The sequence below is a fragment of the Centrocercus urophasianus genome, unplaced genomic scaffold, assembly GCF_019232065.1.
Source record: "Centrocercus urophasianus isolate 14NV4802_14NV808 unplaced genomic scaffold, USGS_Curo_1.0 seq_30, whole genome shotgun sequence".
Taxonomy (NCBI): domain Eukaryota; kingdom Metazoa; phylum Chordata; class Aves; order Galliformes; family Phasianidae; genus Centrocercus; species Centrocercus urophasianus.
In genome coordinates, this window is record NW_024884867.1 from 2,968,443 (window position 1) to 2,985,465 (window position 17,023).

The 17,023-nt window shown below is 38.1% G+C and overlaps 1 protein-coding gene across 6 annotated transcripts in view; it reads right to left on the minus strand.

Moving 5' to 3' along the window:
* CIT (citron rho-interacting serine/threonine kinase) overlaps positions 1 to 17,023 on the minus strand; it is a 72,552-nt gene that overhangs the window by 25,609 nt on the left and 29,920 nt on the right. For 3 of the 6 annotated variants that reach the window (XM_042828792.1, XM_042828794.1, XM_042828791.1), the window contains exons 15-24: positions 16,835 to 16,894; positions 16,181 to 16,234; positions 14,865 to 15,005; positions 14,347 to 14,472; positions 11,404 to 11,499; positions 9,544 to 9,660; positions 9,031 to 9,140; positions 6,114 to 6,288; positions 4,617 to 4,814; positions 2,414 to 2,467 (exon numbers count right to left, since the gene is read on the minus strand). In XM_042828792.1, coding sequence (XP_042684726.1) covers positions 2,414 to 2,467; positions 4,617 to 4,814; positions 6,114 to 6,288; positions 9,031 to 9,140; positions 9,544 to 9,660; positions 11,404 to 11,499; positions 14,347 to 14,472; positions 14,865 to 15,005; positions 16,181 to 16,234; positions 16,835 to 16,894 — 1,131 coding nt within the window. The remainder of the gene's footprint in view (positions 1 to 2,413; positions 2,468 to 4,616; positions 4,815 to 6,113; positions 6,289 to 9,030; positions 9,141 to 9,543; positions 9,661 to 11,403; positions 11,500 to 14,346; positions 14,473 to 14,864; positions 15,006 to 16,180; positions 16,235 to 16,834; positions 16,895 to 17,023) is intronic. The other 3 variants (XM_042828796.1, XM_042828793.1, XM_042828797.1) reach the window with 1 other exon arrangement.

Genomic DNA, 17,023 nt, shown 5'->3' on the forward strand with positions numbered 1-17,023 from the left:
CAAAAGACAGGGTAATAAGAGTGCAGCCATGGGACTAGGAAAGCAGACACATTTTTGAGTGTCAGGGTTCAATACAAATGAGGTTGAAATATCTGGTGAAGGCACCATAACAAACATTCCTTGATTCCTCACTGTCAAGACAAGACTGTTCTATCATCTCTCTCAGTACTCCTCAGTAAAAAGGACAGACAGCTACAACTACTTACAACACAGTAAAAGAAAGTTTCTACCCATGGTCAATTAAATTATACACAGATTTTCCTGGGCTGGAAAGAGAATGAATGATGAGCATGTATTATTCACGTAGGAACCATTTCATTAATGTATTACTGATGAGGATGTCTGATGCATGGTCTCTCTTATGCCACTAAAAGACCCACAGTGCACAACACTTAAAAATCCTTTTATGCAGAACATTCAAACCTCTCAGCATTATTGTAATCTTTTAGAACCATAGAATCACCAACGTTGGAAAAGACCTCCACGATCGTTCATTCCAACCATCCATCCACCACCAATATTTCCTCTCTAAACCATGTCCTTTAGCACAATATCTAACCATTTCTTCAACACCTCCATGGACAGTGACTCCGCCACCTCTCTGACAGCCCGTTCCAGTGCCTGACTGCTCCTTCTGAAAAGAAATTGTTCCTAATATTCAACCTGAACCTCCTATGGAGCAACTTGAGGCCATTCGCTCTAGTCCTATCACTAGTTATGTGGGAGAAGAGGCCAACCCCCACCTTGCCACAGCCTCCTTCCAGGGAGCTGTAGAGAGCAATGAGGTCTCCTCTGAGCCTCCTCTTCTCCAGACTGAACAATCCCAGCTCCCTCAGCTGCTCTTCATAAGACTTGTGCTGCAGATCCCTCACAGTTTCGCTGCCCTGCTCTGGACATCCCACGGCATTCGTGTCTTTCTTGTAGTGAGGGGCCCAAAACTGAACACAGTACTTGACATGCAGCCCCACCAGAGCTGAGTTCAGGGGGATGAGCACCTCCTGGACCCACTGACTACACTATTTCTTATGTAAGCCAGGATACCATTGGCCTCTTAGCTACCTGAACATACTGCTGGCTCACGTTCAGCCAAGAACATGGGTCATGGGTCAGTCTTGACTGCTGGAGATTGCCTACCACACTTACAAAGCCGAAACTCTACTATAATGAGATAACAGGTTACAACCTTTGGAAGGCAGCCTACAGCAGAACACAATTGGTTTTTGCCTGCATGGAGATGACAAGTATTTCCACAGAAAGCCACCATTCTGTAAAAAGGCCAAGACAACAAACAACAGAAAAGATAGCTATGGATGTAGTATGTGTGACAACGCACGGGGCCAAAAGATCGTTCAGCATAAGCAAAGTGGATGACAAAAAGCAAAGTTTCTCTTGTAGAATTTACTTTGGATGGAGATTAATACAGTTTGCTAAGCCCTGCTTTCTCATTGCTTCATATCAATATATTCTATGAACAGAATACAAGAATCCCCTTGCTTAGTGCTGAAAAGGAACTGTGGAAAACACAGTAACTCTAAAACAATATTTTTGAAAGATGAAAACTTTATGTTAGATACTTAGTCATCCAGCACAAAATAATTAAACTTGAGGAAATCAGAAGTGGGAAAACAATCAAGACTTTAAAAAAAAAAAAACCAAACAGCTGTTATGCTCTGTTTACAGAGTGATGTAAGGAAAAAAAGCCTAGAAATATCAGCAGCCAGTGTTGATCCAGATGAATCAACATTTCTGTAGTTCACGTCACTGGAAGACAGACTCTCCATCAAGTTTGAAGACAGTGGTAATTTGCAAGAATTCCTATCAGTAGTCAAAGACCCTGTCCTGGATTGATGAAATGTGCAGAAAAACATGTCAAAAGACCTCAAGTAATTTAAGGTAGAAATTAAGATCCTCAAGTTCTTTCTGCTCTTTGAACAGAAGTCCACACATCATTGTATCATTTTGAACTGTGCACTTTGGCTCTTCAGTCTTTAAATTCCCCATAAAAGCCAAAGTAGCAAGAATGCTTTTCCATCAGCTCTGGCCTAGATCTACAATGCAGCTCAGGATCTGGACAGGCAGATCTTTTCTTCTCCAGGTGAGTAGAAAACATCTTTACCTACAAACATTTTTGCAGCTGCTACACCATTCTTATTAGCTGCACTGCAATGAGATATTTTAATTTACTTTCTTCTCCAAAAAGAAGAATAGTGTCAATTTCACAAATGGAATAAAACCTCACAACTGAGGTTTACCCAAAGCCTAAAAAACAATCAAATCCAATCAGTCTAGCTCCTAACACCTTTAAGACAAAAGTCCACACTGGGAACTAGTGTCATCAAGGAGTAAGTCATAAATTGTTTGCTTCCTTATCCTTAATTTCAAAATAATTCAATGATCTGTATTTAATACTCACTGTGCAGCTATTACGAAGGGCTTCAAATTTACGCTGGATTTCATCTCTATGTGCCTAAAGGAGGTAAGAAGTTAATCATCAATTTTTCATACATGAGAATTAGAATCCAACAGCTGTTGTTAAACAAACTGCAGAACAATCTACCAGCAAGCAAAGTTTGGAAGGCAGATGCTGCACGCTATGAGAGTACTCTGTAGTGACAAAGAACTGATTAGCAAGAGTCACATCCTACTTAATCAAATGTTCCCAATTCTGAGCTACTTAGAAAAATGTACAAACTCAAGAACTGAGTTATATAAAAAGTTCCATCTTAAATGGTCACCAGATCACTTACTGATTCCACATTCAGTTTGTACATTCATGATATAAATTTGAGTTGGTTTTACTTTCATACTCAGATTAGTATTTCATACAAAATAAATACCACATACAGTTTAATGCTTGCAAAGAAAAACTACAATGAAGCACAATGCAAGCTATCCCAAACAGCACTGCCAATCTACCTGAGCCCTACCATCAAGCACCATTTGATCCTAAGCCTCTCTAAAAAGCAGTGATGAAACACAATAATCAATTCTTTGGAAGACAGCATCCAAAGTATTGAAAAGTACATGCATTTATTTTAAAGAAAGCAGTATTGCATGCACCATTTTACTTCCTCATTTACAAGCAAAGCATGACAAAGCAAAAGTTCTTGTTTCAGCCTCATGGCCTCTCTCAGAATTCATTCAGACCATCACACTGATTTAAGAAAAGTAAAATATCATATGCTATCTGAAACCTTAATGAATGGAAGGTTAGTGTGCTGGCACATCCAGCTATTCTTCATTCAGAGCATTTTTGTCATAGCTAAGAGGCTAAACAGGAAAAACTCTTCAGCAGAAGTCAAATACGAGCGCTAATACGTTATCTTACCACAACGGGCAATGTGAAAAATAAAGTATACCAAAAAATGCCACATCATCAACACTCCAAGCCCACTGAACTGCACTATCTTACAACAGCTGGTTCAAGAGCACTACCATTTTGCCAAATTAACCAAAGCAGTAACTGAGTGAACACAGGTCGTATACATTCATCTGTTTTGCTGATGATGGAAGGTAAAGGTATCAAGCACATAATCATCACCCTGTTAGCAGTGATATTAGCAGTTGTGCAAAGTTTTCAGCTGGCAGAGGACCGTAACGATTTTGAGCAAAAAGAAACAGATGCCATGTTCCAATGAGTTATTCTTAAGCCTTGGTGTTGCTGCAGTACTTTGCCAGCGTGCACCTGCTTAAGAGCAACTCGGAGCACATAGTTCTCCCATTCCCCCACCCAAAGCACCAAGCTCATACAAGCACCTAGCTCAGCAAATCCCCACGATCCTTTCCAAAGCATAGCAATGGCAGAAATATTCTGAATAACAATTATTTTATCAAATGTTACTGGACAAAGAGAATGAACGTTTTCAACACTTCAAAATAACTGGATTTGAAGGTCATTGAAGACTGCTCCCTCAGTGAGGGTTAGCTGGCAAAGCAGCAGGTCAGCATTTTCTCCCTCCCCCCTGCTGCCCTCAGAATCCTTTCTGAAGGAAATATTTCTTAGAATCAAGCAGTGTGAAAGCATCTTTTTGTATTCAAGAGACAGCAACCTGCAGCATATAATTTAGAATTATCTTTCCAAAGAGAGGGGAAAAAGGGGGCAATTTAAATTTTCTTTTTTCCTTTATGTCATTCACACATGTCACCAAATGCAAATAACAATTTTAAAACACTGGAATAAAATTAGGGTGCTTAGCAACACTATTTTCCTAGCTTTCGTTATTGCTGTTTTTCAAAACAAGTATAAAGCAGGTAAGCTTATAGAAAGAAATCATCAAAACATTTCTGATCAAGTACCTTCAAACTTGTGATAAATTATTTAAATAAGTAAATCAGAGAACAAAGCTCCTAGCAATAACAATTTCATATGTAGTTTCACCTCGTCACAGAAGTAATCGTGTTCTTCAAGCACCAATGACAGAACTACCAGGAGCACACGTAAGGTTAATTTAATAGACAAAATTGGACATCTTAGACATAGCTGCCCCTATCAACTCAACACACAATTAGTGCCTTCTTCTGAAAAATGAAAGAAATAAAGAGTAAAATACATATTTAACCTCATTATAAAACATGGACCTTCTTAGTTCTAATCTAGTACCAATGTTAGGGCTCACCGTGAGAGCTTGAATCTCTTCCTCTGCCTCAGCTGTGGTCTCCTCTAGTTCAGTTTTGGCCTCACGGAGCTGATTCTCCAGGGCTGTCCGTGCAGCCTGCAGCCCAGTGATTTGAGATTCCCTCTCCTGGAGTGTCAGCTGCAATTCTGTCAACTGCCTTTTAAGTTCCAGCTTCTGTTCTTCATGCTCTAGACCAACCTGAAGAGTGAAAAAAGTACCATCCAAACACAAGTTACTTACAAAGGAAAACACAGGCAATATAATCTAATTTCAAACCTCAGGATCCTTCAGGATGACACTGCCATTTCTATTCCAAAATCACATCTGCACAGATTGAGAAGTCAAGGATGCTGCTTTGTCTGCTAAAAGCCACTCATTTGCTTTGGAAAAGATCAAAAGCATTTTGAAATGAAAAACGAAAACAAGAATAGTTCCAGATGTGACTCAAATATCACATATAACACGCCGATATAAAAAGCATTACAGTTGAAGTAGTTTGTGCTGACATTTCTTCACAGAAATTATTGCATTTGAGAATCTTTAGACATAAAGACAACACTGTTCTTTACCTGCATATATATCTATTTAGGTTATTTTGGAAGAAACCAAGCAAATAACCTTGCTCTGGGTTTACGTGAGTAGATTTTGGTCAAGGTTTTCTTGAGGCATAGTCAAGGATAAATGTGTTGTTTCCAGGAATGGATGAAAAATGAACAACCAGCAAAGTAGACCTTGGTGCTCAAATCAATTCCAAATTTTAGCACCTTCTTTAGGATGTTTGCATCCCACGTGACTCTGTTGTGTTGCAGATGTGAGAGAAGCCTGCCAGAAATCTTACGCTGGTCCCAGCCAACTTGCAGTCAAACAAGGACAAGTGCAAGTCATCCAACCCTCTTAGCTAAAGGCAAAATTTCAGACTGAAAAGAAAATTATCAAAGCAAGACTGGAGAAGGTAAAAGATCTAAAAGGGAATTCAAAGCTGATATAAAACTAAAGGACTAAAAATGTGGCACAGGTCACAAAAAAATGCAGGTTTTCATATTCCTGTTAATTTTTTTGAAAACCTTAGAAAAATGTACGTGAGGGAACAGCTCTCCTGTTTTCGTACTGCACTCCTGTTGTGTCATTTGTTTTCTGCTCTGTAGACCCTAGGCCTACAGTTAAGCCGATCATTGCACGTAGCTAAGCTCTGATTCTTTACTCCATAATCACTCCAGCTGAAAAATATGATATTGTAGAAAAAAATACAAATGTGATTCTGAGAAAGCAAGATCTGAAAGCTTTACACTTACTCCAATGAACAATCTCTCGTACTTCCTCTCCCTGCAGGAGAAGAATTCCTGGGGGGGAAAATACTGCTAGACTAAAATAAATTATTACATGTTAAAATACCATTTTTAGGACACGCAGAACTAAGACAACTTAATTCTAATCATCACTGCAATACTTGAAATGAGATACATTCAAAGAAGGTTGGAAGGATTAAACTCATTTCACCTCTCGCAGCCTAGTCTCCAACTCTAGCAGGCGGTTCTTGTCAGTGTGATCTTGGTGACTCATCTTTTCCAATTGTTCCTCTAATTTTCGATTCTGGGCCTCTAACTTTCCAGCTTGGGTTTCCAAGTAGAACTTCTGTTGTCTGAGCTCTGAAATCATCTCCTCTTGGGCTTTCCTGATAGGAGAAAAAATAGAAACCCAAAGCATCCTTATATAAGGCCTTCCAGTGTAGTGAAGCAGGTAAGAACATAGCACAAGCTCCCTACTACACTGAACATGAAGCTCATAGCTTAAATTCTATGCAAAAAGAAGCCAGCTCTCTATTTCCATCAGCAAAAGATCCACGTACTAACAGGTTCATCCATATATGCCTATTAAAATTTCATGTTTGCAAGTTGGAAAAAAAAAAAAAGAAAATTCTATACATGATTATCTACCGCAATATTTAAGATATATTTCATTCTTATCATTTCACCAATTCCTACATCTTTTTCTTCATAGGAAAAATGAATGGTAAGAATAGTTGCTTTTGCACTAAATAATTCCATGAGATAAGAGAGATTGAAGGGTTTCTGGTGGGATTTGTGTTTGTTTGCTCCTAGAAGATGAAACAGACCTAGACTAAGTTTTTAACTTGACCAACATCGAAGCAGTGATTGGTCGTCTCTAAACAAAGACTTCATCCATAATGTGAATGAAAATAATTACCTGTGTGCATAAGAATTCTGAGCCTGCAACCTCTGCTAAAAGCAACAATTAGCATTTGAAGTGGATATTCTCATGCAAAACAAACAAACATCACTCTTTCTACATTATTTACAACTCCAGGAATTATTTTATCGTGAATGGGAAATTTCTTTCCACTTAAAGTCCAACAAAGCTCTACATATGTTAATGAATTAATATTTTAACAAGTTCACTGTGAGATAAGCTGCTGCTAATCCTGTCTCAGAGAAATTATGTGGCTTGCCCAAGATCAAATGGGAAGACTTCAAAAAGCTAAAAATAGAAGCCAAGTCTTCTGACTCACACTCACACTTCTGTGCACTGCACATAGAACTCTCCCCTGTCACCCTGTGTTTCGTGTTGCTGTTGTTGTTGTTTTTTAGTTTATCTCTACAGATTATTGGCAGACAGAACTGTCAAATGAGCAGCCTGCTCAGGAAGCTGATTATCATTAGCTTCCTCAGATACTGATGGAACAAAAACTAGCCAACTAGCCAACAAACTAGCCTTTGAAGGGCTTAAATCACTTAAATTCTAATAACTCCAAACATGCTCAGATTGATTGTAGCTCTTGTGGATTCAAAATGCAGTCCAACAACAGATTCATACATATTCACCACCACAATTCACAAAATAAGTACAAACTCATTAGCTATCTGCCTTTATAAACACAGGCATAAGAAAGCAAATTTCCTCTCAAAATGCTGTTGATTCTGTAATATCTTCTAGCAATTCAGCAACATTAGGTTAATTGACAATATTTCTTAAACTATCCCAAGGAATATTTTCAAGCATTATTTTATTTTTCTTGCTTTCTGTTGAACTCTAATGAAGTGTCCTTCTATCAGAGGATCATCTAGCTCACCTAGCTCACGGGAGATCTTATGTTCAGTTCAGCACAATGACTGCAGCACTGGACCTTGCATATGTTTCCCAGGTATGTGCTGAGACACTACTTGTGCTTCGTTTCAGACTGCAGATGAGTTATAGCTTTTCCCATCTCAGCAGACTTCATGTGTTATTAACCAGAAGTCATCTGGAGCATAAAGCAACTCAATTCGAATTTCCACTTATTTCTGTCAGTATTTCTGGCTGTTCAAGCTAGAGTAACTTGCCAGATATTTGAAATATAGTAAAAATTGGAACCATTATATATCTGGAGGCATAATCAGCACTGAAAAGAAAAAAAATAAAACAAAACAAAGCAACACTTTGCCAAAATTCAATCTTGGTTGATTCTATTCAATATTATAGGTGAATCCATCCAAGTGCTGCCCACAGAGTGGGCAGAGTGCTGTCCAACATTGCATCCAGCAGCTGATGGACTGAAAACATTTATGCAGACAGCCAAACTCAATGACTCTCCAAACTCAGTAAAAGCAAATGCTATTTTAGCCCTATCCTGCAAGGCATATCAAACAATCTGTGCTGCTTCTATTGAAGTAGAATGCTTTTACGTTATTAAAGAAGCAAAAACATTTTTAAGAGAATAAGGAATCTGAACTGAAGAGAAAAACAAAATAGAATTCAAGTACAGAAAGATTTGATAGGGAAAAGGTCCAAGATTTCCTCCATGTTTAACAAAGAAGAATTCACCACAAGAGCAATTGCTGTTGACACTGATTCAAGATGGCATTAGATGTTGTCCAGTAGTATCCCACAGAGATGTGTTACAAAGAAAAAATGAACTGAAACAGAATTCTGAAGTTGGGATGTCTTATGCTCCATATTACTTCTGCCCACTGCAGTAAAAAAATAAATCTCATCTTTGCAAACACTCCAGGCTTAATAGTTTCAGTTCTTTTCACTTGTCTTCTTAGCCATGAGGCAGGACAGAAATATATGTAATGTTTTCCATTTGAACATTAAGTAACTGCCAGAGGAGCCAAGGAAAATATTAATATATGAACAATATGTATGTTAAAAAAGGTATATATGCTTCTCCATAGGTATTTTAGACATTTAAATTGCTAGCATCCTCAATAAAGGCCCCAAACAATTTTGCTTGTCATGTTTGGGAAAACACGGAAGCAGAGTGAACCACAACTCTTTGAAGAACATGCCCATTTTACAGAAAAACAAGCAGAGAGCACAGCAAGCTTGTAACAAAGAATTTCCTCAATATTTAGAGAAAAGATGCTACTGAGAACTGTTCAGTGGTGACCAGTGTGATAGCAGTTGCTATACTCACATGTTCCTCTGGGTAAAAAGGCTGCTATTTGCAGCCAATTTATTGGCCTCAGACAATTCCACTATTCTCTGCTCCAGTGACCTAATCTTCGAATCCATTGCATTGATCATCTGAAAAAAAGCAATGTGCCTTTGAGATTACACCATAAAAGTGATTTTAAAAGCAACATTTAAAAAAAGTTTTGGAACTTTTTCCAGGAACAACACTAAAAGAATACTGATCAAACAGCTGAGAAAAAGAGCATTATGGGTGCAACTACTGAAGCTGTTTGCAAGTACACTCTGCTGCTTTAATAACTAGAGGAAAGCAACCATGATATTAGCAACTTACATTGTATTTTTAAGAAAATATTCTTGAAGATCCCTTGTAATAATTAGAAGAAAATATACATCTTTTAAAAGATATCCTTCAAGACAGTTCAGCAATGCAAAACCTCAAACAAGGCTATCTTGCTAAAAATCATTGCCTCAAAAAAGCTCTTAGAACATTGATTTCCACTTCAACGCCACGTACCGCCTTCTGTTCAGCCAGGACTTTACATTTCTCACGCGCTTCTTCTTCGTGCCTTCTGAGCATATTCTCAAGTGCTTCCTTATCAGCAAGATCTTTCTTCATCTGGTTTTCCAAAACCTAAATGAAGACATTACTTTTGTCTAGATTACATCCATTTCAAAGGGCAGACAAGCAGAAAAAAAAATCATCAAGACAGATTATTTTTAAGCAATTCATCACATCTCAAGCAACATTAGACCCAGGATGCAATGGCAAGAAAACCCTGAAACAGCAAACTCCCTCAGCTACCTCTGAAGACTGAATTTTATGATAAAGTTTTATGAAGACATAAGACTATTTTATTTTATTTTTAAAGATATTTACGCTATGCTCAAGAAGCATTCTAGACTAGTGCAACAGAAAACAAAAAAACTCTATACCTCAGTGTGTGTGCATACTAGAGGTGGTAAGGAAGCACATGCTCACCTGTGCTCACCCTAACAATACGGCTCAGAAGTCATCTGCAATTATGCATAAGAAGGCAACTGAGACCCCATTGATTCTTTAGGTCAGAGGCACCAAGTGAGTGAGCTAAGACTCCTTTCTTGCAACATAAATACTAGGTACAGGATTAAAGTAACTATTTGGTGTTGTGTTTTTTTTTTTCTTTTTTATTCTCTTATTAAATATGTGTGTTTTGTTGGCAAGGCCAGAGTTTTAAATCAGTTGTTAAACTGAACATCATTTTCTTCAAGGACGGGTTTTCAAAGGCACAAAGAACTGCTACAGCCATGACTCTTATTAGAACTTCACAGGTCTGGACACCACAGGATATCTTTTACCGTTCCAGTTATAAATACCTCATGCCTTGAATCTCTTTCATCTGGCTTGCAGATCTCCTCTACTAAATCCTATGTCATATGTCTCCATAATTCACCTTCTGTCTTTTCCTTTTAACCCTATTCCAAGCCCTGTCATCTCTTCCAGTTCCCATCTTAGCACTTCTCCCAAGATTTACTTCTTGCCTTCCTGCTTTCTGTCACTCTCATTACTGAACATCACGAGCTCTACCAGAAAATCCTTTCACTTTTTCCCTTCTCGTTTCTCCCACAGAAATACCTTTTCCTTCCTAAGGACTACATCCTCAAACAATTAAGCTAAAATGTAAAGGTAAAGTCCAAGGTAAATGTAATAGATAAAAACTGCTGAAAACAGGTTATGTTTAGTACAAACAAAGATCCTTACAAAATGCACTTACTGGCTGATGTATTGCAGGTTCTTTAGAAAAATCCTTAACCACAGCACATACTCCCATTTCCCAATTTGTTTTTCCTAGTTTTAGATGGTGTCTACAATTCTATTTCTAACTGTATGTTAAAGTCTTATGCTACCCTGGAAAAGACAAAAACAAAGTGGGTGGTTTCTGTGGCTTCTTGGCAGATGTTACAGCTCCAAGAAGATGGAAGTTTAGAAACATTCTAGTATTTACAGAATGTAAAACTTGCAGGTAGGCTGTGTGAATACTCTTAAATCAGAAAATCTTCAGTAGGAACCAAACTTTTTTTCAGGATGAGAGATCCAAAACCACTTAGTAAGAATTATTTTGTCAGCAATGAACAAATTACAGTCAACAATTATGTAATTCCTACAGTTCTAATTTCAAATGTCACCTATTTTAACACAGCATTAAAAACAGGTAAGGTACAAGAACATGAACTAGAAGAAAAACTCACTCATATTTCACTAATCTCTCTGAACATTTGAGAAGCTGTAATCAAGACAGCAACTCATAAGACAAAGCAATCAAAGCCCAAAGGAAACAGTTTTTCCCTGAATCCCTTCTACCCACAAAAACTTGTGGGAAGATAAGATTTTCTTTACTTTGAGTTTCTCCTCATAGAATTGTTCCTTCTGTTTCAGCTGCAACTCCAGATGTTGTGCTGAGATCTGAGCCTCTCGATGCTTTTCTTCCAGCTCCTAAAAGCAGCAGAGATTCATATTCAGACACAGATAGGTTGTGCATGTGTGTAACACAGACATTGAACATTCATTGTCATTTTTTAAGGCTCTATACTGTATGATTATGTCATAGAGGGAAAGAGGGGAAAAAAAACGTTACCAGAGCTGCACGTGATCAGTTTTAAGCTTTATATATTGCTGCTGACCTATCCACTATAGAGGCAACATACTGCTAAAGACCAAGATTTCTACTTCCACAATAAGAATCTGACTCCCACTAACATATTCTCAGACAGACCAAGCATGTTTTGTGAAAACAAGCAGTTAAAAACGCTTATAGCTGCAGTGGCATGGCATCACAGGAAGTCTGATTTATTTTTAACAAGGTCTCTCACTTTGCTTTCTCGCAGAAGGCCTCGATAATGGGGCACTGCTGTTATGTTTTTATTCTGTATTCACAGAGCAGGAATAGTATTTACTTTGCCACGTTCGTCAAGCAAATGTTGTCAGAATGACTGTTTATAAATTGTTTTGGAAACGAGAAGTACAGGATGCAATATATATGGGAGATGGTACCAGAGTATTTTTAACCTCTTTACCTCACAGCAGATAGTTGCAGCTATGCACAGCAAGGACTGAGATAATTCTGCATCTCAGAGGTTAGTTATTTTAGTAAGAGGAACAGTCTGCTGTGTGAATCTATTATTGGGGATGTATCTATAAACACCTTTCAATAGGACAACTCTTAGGAGCTGAGCTTAGAACTTTATGTTCCTTCACTGTCATATTTGCCATCCTAACAATTTCTTTAGTACAGCAGGCAGATCCAGGTCTGTCATTCACATGCTGCTGTGTTGGCTGCTGCACAGACAAGTTCAGGTTTTGGGATGCATGCAGGACTCCTGCCTGCCTTCACTACTGCACAGCACAGGAAAATTTCCATTTCATATTCTTTTTTTCCCCTCATTTTGAAATCTACAAAGATTTCTTTGCTCCAACAATTGCAGTAGACCTCTTTTTGCAGAAGAGGAAATCAAAAGGAAGGTTCATCAAAAGTAGGTCATCTACAGTGCCAAGTACCCGAAAGTTCTACAAAAAATGGAGATTGCTGCTTTTTTGCAACTGAAATGCATCTCCCAGCAACAAGAGGGACAATTCACCTCCCTCGGAAGCCCACACGTTTCTGGTCCTGGCAGAGAATCAGACCACCAGATCAGCAACAGTTTCAAAGCTACCAGTGTTAGACTGCTTACATCTGAGTAGGAGCTTCACCAACTTACGACAGGCCTGTTTGCACTTAAAAGGTAATATTTTCCCATTCCAGTTCTCACCACTATTCTCTATGTAGCTCTAACTTTCAATTGTTATTAGCATCATAGCAATCTACACTTTCAAGAATTAATAAGTATCTTCTCTAGCTAATTTAATTCTATGCAGACAGATCCAGCAGGACTTCTTAGGTACTAGATGACTGCTACACAAATCCAATCCAATTTATTCAATAAGTCTACCTTATTATATGCAATTCTGTATCATCAGCTCCTCTGCTATCCTTCTTTCTATACCAAGGAAAAGACAGAAGTCTTTGAAGAGAACAACTTGAGGGAAGAAAGAGGGCAAAAGGGGAGGAAAAAGAAAGCAAGAACTCATATCCTGTAGCTCCTGGATCAGCTGAGACTACCAGCTGCAATGGACTAGGGAAGACACTATAGGATTATTTCTTTAATGCCTGCTTGACATGGTTGTTTTTCATTTTATAAAATAACTTTGCATCTCTGCAATATTCCGTCAGAACTCCATGGAAACTATGAGAAATGCTAAACATATCCCATGGAGTAAAACAATCAGCAGATATTTCTGCATTCCCTTCCAGATTTTCCTCCACAGAGAACATAATCAAAACCAATGAACAATCCCCAAATATACACAAGAGGCTTATGCAACAATTCAAAGTTTTACACCATTCCTAAATATAAAGTTGGCTCTGTGCCCAGCAAAGCCATAGTCTCCCACTTACCATGCATTCATGTTATCAAAACAATTTGAAAGAAAGAACGCTACCAAAGATCTGGTTCTACCTTTTCATGAGAGCTCCCAGACATTCTGATGCTGAAGTCTATCTATGCAGCTACCACCCAAAACAAATGTGGGTCATACTTGTCCAAAGAAGGTAATGTATTTCCATTTGGCCTTCTTCAAGTATGTCTACCAATAAAAATAATACCTTTTTGTTCTTATCATGTTGGCAACAGAGAAAGAACTCATTAGAAATGCAAATTATTTTAATTACTCCAATATTAAGCTTCTTGTCCCAGGGAAGTATTTGAAATATCTTCTGTTTGGTCCCCTGTACACTGAAGTACCAATTCAATATGAAGTCTTAGTATGTTTAACAAAGAGAGAAACAAGAAAATGCCAACAGAGGTATGTGGGTGCAAATGGATTCCCAACAAATATTATCTTTGGAGAAGAACAGTTTAGATGACTAATTTCTCACTGCTACAAGGAGTAAGCACTCCAAGTAGACCTGCCTTCTAAATTCCTTTGCAATTTAGTTTAAAATCTAGATACCAATGCTTTTATTATTGCAGTATCCTGTACCGAGTTCAATGTGTTCCCACTGAGACGACCAGAATTTTAAAGTAGTCTTGAGATTACAGTCCTTAGGGTTAGGGTACAGTTCGTAACTAAAAGATGCAAACAGAATTTGAGAATTCGAGCTTTTCCAGTATGAATGGCACACAAAAAGAATCCCTTCGTTCAACAATTTCCACCTTATTCAATGCAATTCTATGTCTTCTGTTCCTTTCCTACTCCTTTCTCACAAACTCTTACCCTTTATCTTTCATTTTCACCTCTGCTCACCAGAATTTTTTCTGCCATCTGTTGAATCTGTTGAGATTTAGTCTGAATATCTTCCTTTAGACGGTTTTCTCTTCGTTCCACAGTCTCTAATCTCTTCACTTGATTCTCCAGAGAATGGCGCCGTTCCTGCAGAACAATTACTAAATGCTACTTAGGCTAACCAACACTGCATGAGCACAAAGCAATGAGTAGTTTTTGGAAGAACAGCTGAAGCTGACTGTATGATTGTCTTTTATATTTGAAATCCTCATCATGTCTCAAATCCCTTATCCCAATTACAAGTCTTTACTGCTCCTCACTGAAAATAACATCAGATTCCCTGTAAGCTTTCTTCTAATAAATAGATTGTAGTTTTAATTAATATACATAATAGACTAAAATGGATTGATGTCTAACAATACTTTCTTATGAAGACTTACTACAGAAATACAAGCTGTTCACAGTCATCCAGATGAGGGCTCCTGAACTGAGACGCATCCCAATAACTACCTTACACTAGGCAGACCTTTTTCACTCACCTCTGCTTCAAGCAATTTCTTCTTCATGCTTTCATTAGAATCTTCCCTGTTTTGAAGTTTCTCTAACTCCTTCTCAGCTCTCTCCTTAGCTTGACGGATATTCTGAAGCAGTTCAGTCGCCTCTGAGCTAGCCTTCACAGCCTAAGTCCAAAGGAAAAGAACAGTATTGTAAGAAAAACATACACATAAGAACTCTTGCTGTGTCAAAGCTCATAATGCCACAATGGTCAACACTCAGATCTTTCACTTAGCAGTCTAAAAGTAAGATAGTGTACAAACGTGCTCAGGACCCCAACTTTTGTTACTTAAGTCTTTTCTTTTTTTCTCACACACACACAAAACAAAAAACTGAAAATTCAGGAGCTCTACACATTTGTCTTGCTGTACTGCAAGTTTCTAGTTGTCTCTATGTACTTGGTAGCCCATCCTGAAGTTCACTTCAAGTTTTTGGAAAAGGCTGACAGAATACTCTTGCTAAAACACTAGGAGAATGACCTGTTGGCCTATGGACAATTCCTTAGAATTACTGAAAAGAGAAAAGCAGGGTAAAGTGTGACTTTTTTGAAATTTTGTATGTAACATTTCTAAATAGTTTTGGCTTTCCATCCATATTCCACACCACTAACCCTCAAAAAAAGCCCTTTCTGAACAAGTGTCAAGTTTGAAAAGCTCTGTCAGTGGGTTACCACAATGATCCTTTCTTCTCTGGTAAAAGACACCCCCCAAAAGTATCATCTAGAATAAAAGTTCTCATGCTGTTCGTAGAGTGCCTGATTGACCACACCACAATCATTAGCTGCTTCCTTTAGCTTACTTTGCTAAGGTATTTTATTTTGTTGTGAAGCCTTGGCATTCAATTTTTTTACTGAATGTAAAATAATGTGAATAACTGAACTGGAAGGTGATTTTGTAATTAAGACAGAGTACACTGGGAGACTGAGCCAAATTGAACACATATTTTATGGTGAGTTAAAAGGATCTGAAACCCTTGGCTTCAGAAACAAGAGATCACTAATTCACTGCATACAGCATACAGCATACCCAAACCGGCCTTTCAAATCAGAATTTCTCTACACTACTCCAGTTCTGACTCAGCTCTATTTGTAAAAATAAACTCTGTTGACATGTCTCAAGAGCCCAAAGCATAGTGAAAACAACAAGGATTTCAGATATCAGCTTCCTCCCCCTTTTCCTTATCATCCCCCATGCTATGACTAACTCTATTTCTGAGGATAAAACAAAATGCATCCCTCCTCTGCATTAAGTTTTCACTGGAAAATCTCGTGGAAAATTCGCTTTCACCACCCAGACATTACCTTTGTCAGCTTTTCCTGCAGCTCCTGGATTTTGGCTTGCTGCTCTGTATTGATCTACAGTTAAATAGAAAGATGGGGAGGGGTGAAAAAAAGAGAGGTAAAACTGAAATCGGGAGAAGGCTCTGTACTTATGATACCATGTTTATTTTAATTCACTTCCTAAAAATCTTTATTTCACCCTGTAAATCTCAATGCCACAAAATGCCCCAGGGCAAATCCATTCCCATTTTACTCAGTTCTGGTTGATTTCATATTTGGTCCCCAAGTAGATTGATCAGCATGACAGAGCAATACTCAGAATTATTTTTATTTTTCATTTGCTGTTCTTTACTCGTGAACAAAACCTTCATGTATGAATAACCTAATTCCCAATTCAGATAAAACATAAATGGCTGTCTTTGCCTAGCATCAGAGCACAAACAATTAAGAACAAGATGCCAGAGTACAGCTTTGTATGGAATAAAAAAGAAAAGTGATTCACACCATGAAAACAAAAGGGGGGGGGGGGAAGAGGTGGGAAAGGGTGGTAGAGTGGTGAGAAGAGGGGGAGGATGTGAATCTCTGCATGCCATTGAGTAACCAAAGACAGTCTTAGTTTTTGTGCATAATATGAAAGACCCAGGAAGCAAACCCTACTACATTAAAGTAACATACCTTCTCTAATTTGCAATACAATTCTCCTGCTTCGCTTTTTCCTTGATCTTTAACCTGTAACTTAAATACAAAATATATAAAATCCTCAGGAAGAGTTGCAGCACACTGTTTTTCTACCCCTTTTTGTCATTTAAACAAAGTGTCATCTGTACACTTGGTGTAATTTAAACACAAGCAGTTACACAAAAT